Raw genomic sequence first — 5,055 nt, forward strand, 5'->3', positions numbered from 1 at the left:
ATTTCCCCCCCCCCCCCCCCCCCCACACAGATTAACTCTGGTCTGTCTCAACTGCGACCTCCTCGTGGACTCTTCAGGTGGTGACCTGATGACCAAGCATTTAACTGACAGACCAAATCACATATGCAAAGTCATTCAAGAGAAAGGTAGGTTCTTTTCTTCCTGCTAGTACCACCCGAGTCATGGCTCGTACTTAGTGTTAAAAGTTTCTTGAAAAGGTTGTCTCTTGTTTTTAACCCACCAGATATGAAAGCCAAAGATCGAGTGTGAGTAGAAACTACTACCCACATTACATCTTGTCATCCACCTATCTTTAATATATTATTAATGATAATATATTGACACTGCAGAAGACCAAAAGACATTTAGTTAATTAGTAGTCAACTGAAATTAAGTTGCATGTTTTTCTTCTGTGACATGATTCACATCTGCTCTGTAAATCACATCTCATGTGTTCTTCTTTAAGAAAATATCAAGGACAAGAGAAGATGAAGAAGATAAATATATATTTATTTGCATTCTAGTGCAGCCAATAAAATCAGCCAGAGAGCATCTAGCTGGACTAGCTAGCCCACATTAGCTTTTATACTGAAGTCTCCTAATCTAACTTACAAAGACAAATTTCTCCAACAACACACAGCTACACTAAGTATACCTGTTAATAGATGTCCAGCACTGCTGTAAACTTACTGATTGATAAGAGCAGATTGCTGAAGGATGCATATAAAGGATGCTTTTACAGTCATGTCATCTTCTTTTGTGCAGGCATCTCATCTTGGGGCAGCCAGCAAAGGTCTTGTACCTCTTGACATCAGCACCTGCTCAAAGACCAAAGGAAATGGACTTGAAACTAGCTGAAAGTGTGACATCTGGAAGTGTTGCTGTCGCCGCTGTCAACCAACCACAATCAGAGCCGAAGTTACCGTCAGGGGATCAGGAAAAGGGTTCCACTGAAATAAGTGCCATTGAAGGTTCCTCTGAAGGACAATTAAAGCAGCCTGTGCTGCCAGCTTTATCGTCTTCCTGCACATCAGATGGGGTTTCTCTTTGCGATGAGTTGTTGGGTAACTCTGAGAGCCCCGAGGTCAGAGAGCAGCTCCCTGTCCCAGGGATTGTCCCTGAACATGAGACGGGGGGACAACAAACTAAGCCAGAATGAACCTGTACATAGCTAAACAATGCACATGCCACATGAGAAGACTGCACAGTTATGAATTTAAAAATAATTGCATCATCAGCTATACCTCTGTATTGTTTTGTTTATCAATATCGAACATATGATAATGTTGCTGTGGCTGCTGGTATTTGCTACTAGTCCCCTCAAGATTGATGTGTTTGGCAAGCCTATTTCAAAGAAACGGATTTTACACATTTTGGGGTTTTTTTGTTTTTTTTCACTCTTCTGTCCAAACTTCCATTGTCAAATAGAATTGAAAGAAAAGTATGTTTGGATTTCTAAATGAAAATACAAACACTACAGTCTTCTTATTTGCCTTATAAACTACATAGTTAAATTTTCAGTCATATTTGACAGATTATAGGCCGCTCAATGTTGGTTCGACTTAAGTGATTGTAGCTCATTTTGTATTTCTTAAGAGGACAGTATTTGGCTCTAACCATCAGTCCAGATGGTTTATAATTTGCTTTCCTGAGAAGGGTGAACACATTTGGTCAGTGTACATGCTCCCGTTCTCTAAGGGTGCTTTCAGTAAAAAATCTCCATGTAGTTCCCTTTTAAGTTCATATACTTAAATAATGTCGTTTTGCTTTTGGATTCAATTTTGTTTAAGTCATGTTTTCTTCAGAGACTATTTTCTAATACTATCTCGATTTGAGTTAAGTTGGGGGGGGTTGAACGTTGAATTTGAGGTTGCTATACCAAAAACACAAATTATCACTGAAATGTATACATTGTTTACAGTAAATTCCTGGTTTGTGGCTATGTGGTAAAGTTATATTGTTACCAGCTGGTTTTGAATATCCCTGAGGAAGAATTATAGTTGTATATGTATAGAAAATATTAGCTTAAAATTGTATTCCCTAAGAAAAAGAATTTCGGCTTTGTGAAACGTCTGGCTTGTATAAAACAGAACTGAGCCGTGAAAGGTGGAAAATTACTCCAACTATCTGAGGAGTCAGTAAAATAATATACGTATGCCACTGTGTTCAAGTACATTTTATCATTTTAAGAGATGTATACAAATTAACTTTGGTTGAGGAATTCGGCACGGCATTCAGCCTGATGAAATCTGCCAACCAATTTTTATGTCCCAGCTGCTGGTTGATTAAGTTGCCTTTTTATTTTGCATTTGGGGTTAAAAGGCAAATTCACTGTAGCTTTAGGAATATTTTATACAGTATCATTAGTTTACTCTGTGTGACTTAATGTTAGTCATTTTTAAGTTCTTAGATTTTTAAAAAGGGGTTTCTCGTGTATATATACACACACACACACACACACACACACACAGTATCTGTACAGCAAGTTTGTAAATACACCATTTGTCATCTATCCCCCAGTCTGTTTTGAATACATTCCTGTAAAATTGTAATATTGTTTTCCCCTTTAGGACATATTTTCCTCAGATCTGTAAACTTCTGGGAATGGGTCAGTGTTTTCCTCTGTTAGGTCTGTTATGTAAATAAATCTTTAATACAAGAGTTGTTGGGTGTTACTCTCTAAAGTAGCCAGATTGTTAGATCCTGTTGGTCAGAAATGAACTTCAGACAGCTCAGATGTTTGGATATTGTGTTATTCCTAAAACATGTCTGACCTGTAATGGGAGGCTTTTTATTCTAGATGAGTACCCTTGTATATTTTGGTTCAGCTAGTTGCTCCTATTCCACAAGCAGGGAAGCAATGTGATATATGAGGGAGATCTGATTTTACCATTACATACTGTATTAGAATAGGCCACTTCAACAGTAACCGTGTACACATGCAACCTTCTGTAAATGAATGAAGGAAATGGACAGGGCTCCTAAAGCAGCAATTAAATGCTGCCAGGCAAAAATGTTGAGGAACAACAAAAAGCCAAATATTTTATGGATGTAGTAAGTGAAGCAAGGGTCATACAACCGCAATTAGGAAACACTCAAAAACAATAAGGGAGGCTTAGTGGTAAAGCTGAAAGTTGGTTAAAAAATCACCGTAAATGGCAACTTAAGTGACACAAATACTGCCACTGCCCTCAATACCTTTTTTTGTTGATTCAGTAAAATCTGCTGCTGCTGAGGCCACACAAATAGTTTTAAATTGAACAAATGTCACTGAAACAGTCATACAGAAAAATATAAGTGATTTTCTAAAAGCTCTGAAGCCTTTGGAATAGACACAATACTCCTAAAGAGTCTTTTTCTTATGTCTTTAAGGTTATTAATGCATTCTTTTATCTTCTTAAGAAGCTAAAATCTGTAGCCTGGAAATTAGCTGCAATTACACTTATTTTAAAGGGGATTATAAAACCTGTATGAAAAATACCAGACTTGAAAGTATTCTTTCTGTATCGTCAAAGGTAGCATAAAAATGTGTATGTTGAAACTGATCCTTTTTGCTAACGCTGGCTGATTTACAGTGATGTTGATCAATGTGCATTTTCTCTGAAATTAATTAAAATTGAAACACCATGGCACATAAACAAACCTGAAAATTTCTATTTATGAATGAGAAATGTCAGTGATGTGAAGGAGATTTCCATCTTTCAGCAGCCATATTTACAATAAAACATATATAATTGCATTAATTGATAGTTGATTGTGTACATTTATTCATACTGTAAGATGAAGGAGATTTTCCCGGAACTGACGTCATTGTGAACGCTCATTTTTATTGGCTGAGAGTAAGTAGACGCGGCGTTTCCAGGACAACTGGACGCCAAACAACTGAGGAGACCTAGCTACACCTCGGGTCAACTGCGACTGATTAATTAAGCTCATGGCGACTGTGCATCGAAAACTTATTTGAGCTTAATTAATCCAAAGAGTCAGAGAGTCAAGAGGACTTAATTCAAGAAGGAGGGAATCGACGCAAAGCAACGCAAACATGGTAAATCCTCGTGGCCAAACCGAAGTTAACGTTAGCTTGACCGCTGCAAACAGAGCAGCTAGGTTACTAACGTTACACTGTTTTATTTTAGTACAGGATAAATCACAACTTATTAATAATTTACGTTATAACTAGCCTAAGTTTGAACGCATACACAGCTGCAACAGGTTGCTGGTGCCCTCCTTATACTATAAGATTTACATGGGAGGATGTTTTCAAGATAATGACACAACTGGAGCCACGATTTTATTTGTTTGTTTCACAAACACTACCGGCTTTGTTCACTAGGATCACACAGGCTGTTCCAAGGTTTTTACAAATTGGGACAGTTGTAGGATTGTGTTTTTGCACCAAGGCTTCGTGTATTTCCATTGCTGCATGACTTGTTAACTCATTACTTGATCCCTAAAAATTGTGTTCCTTGAAATATACATTATTTTTGCTGACCTAAATTTTGTCTTTACCTTCTTGGTTATTCTACTGCAATGGAAGTAAATGAAGCCTTGAAAGTTGATGCAAAAACAAATTTCTAATAATAATAATAATAATAATAATCCTTATTTGTAGAGCACTTTTCAAAAACAAGTTACAAAGTGCTTTAACAAGTGTAAAGAATAATACAAAAAAAAAAAGATAAGAGCATGAAAATATAAAATTAGTAAAATACAATAAAATAAAAGGGATAAAATAAAGTCAAATAAGATCGGGAAAAGCTCTCCTATAAAAGTATGTTTTAAGAAGGGACTTAAAAGAGTTCACTGACTCAGCCGACCTGATTTCCTCGGGCAGGCTGTTCCAGAGCCTCGGGGCCCTGACAGCAAACGCTCTGTCCCCTTTAGTTTTCAGTCGAGACTCTGGAACAGACAACAGACCTCTGCCCGAGGATCTCAAGGTACGTGCTGGTGCGTATGGGACTAAAAGGTCAGAAATATAACAAGGCGAGAGGCCATGAAGAGCTTTAAAAGTGATCAATAGAATTTTAAAGTCAATTCTAAAACATACTGGGAGCC

The 5,055-nt window shown here is 37.3% G+C and overlaps 2 protein-coding genes across 4 annotated transcripts in view; both read left to right on the forward strand.

Annotated features, from left to right (window-relative positions):
* Positions 1 to 2,659, forward strand: part of LOC123959141 (zinc finger protein 280D-like) — an 18,402-nt gene extending 15,743 nt beyond the window's left edge. For 2 of the 3 annotated variants that reach the window (XM_046033040.1, XM_046033039.1), the window contains exons 16-18: positions 31 to 146; positions 245 to 266; positions 766 to 2,659. In XM_046033040.1, the coding sequence (XP_045888996.1) occupies positions 31 to 146; positions 245 to 266; positions 766 to 1,159 (532 nt within the window). In that variant the 3' untranslated portion in view covers positions 1,160 to 2,659. The remainder of the gene's footprint in view (positions 1 to 30; positions 147 to 244; positions 267 to 765) is intronic. The other variant, XM_046033041.1, reaches the window with a different exon arrangement.
* Positions 2,660 to 3,862: 1,203 nt separating this feature from the next.
* The window catches only part of mns1 (meiosis-specific nuclear structural 1), a 6,096-nt gene continuing 4,903 nt past the window's right edge, over positions 3,863 to 5,055 (forward strand). The window contains exon 1 of the mRNA XM_046033444.1: positions 3,863 to 4,045. Coding sequence (XP_045889400.1) covers positions 4,043 to 4,045 — 3 coding nt within the window. The 5' untranslated portion in view covers positions 3,863 to 4,042. The remainder of the gene's footprint in view (positions 4,046 to 5,055) is intronic.

This window comes from Micropterus dolomieu, linkage group LG20, assembly GCF_021292245.1.
Source record: "Micropterus dolomieu isolate WLL.071019.BEF.003 ecotype Adirondacks linkage group LG20, ASM2129224v1, whole genome shotgun sequence".
Taxonomy (NCBI): domain Eukaryota; kingdom Metazoa; phylum Chordata; class Actinopteri; order Centrarchiformes; family Centrarchidae; genus Micropterus; species Micropterus dolomieu.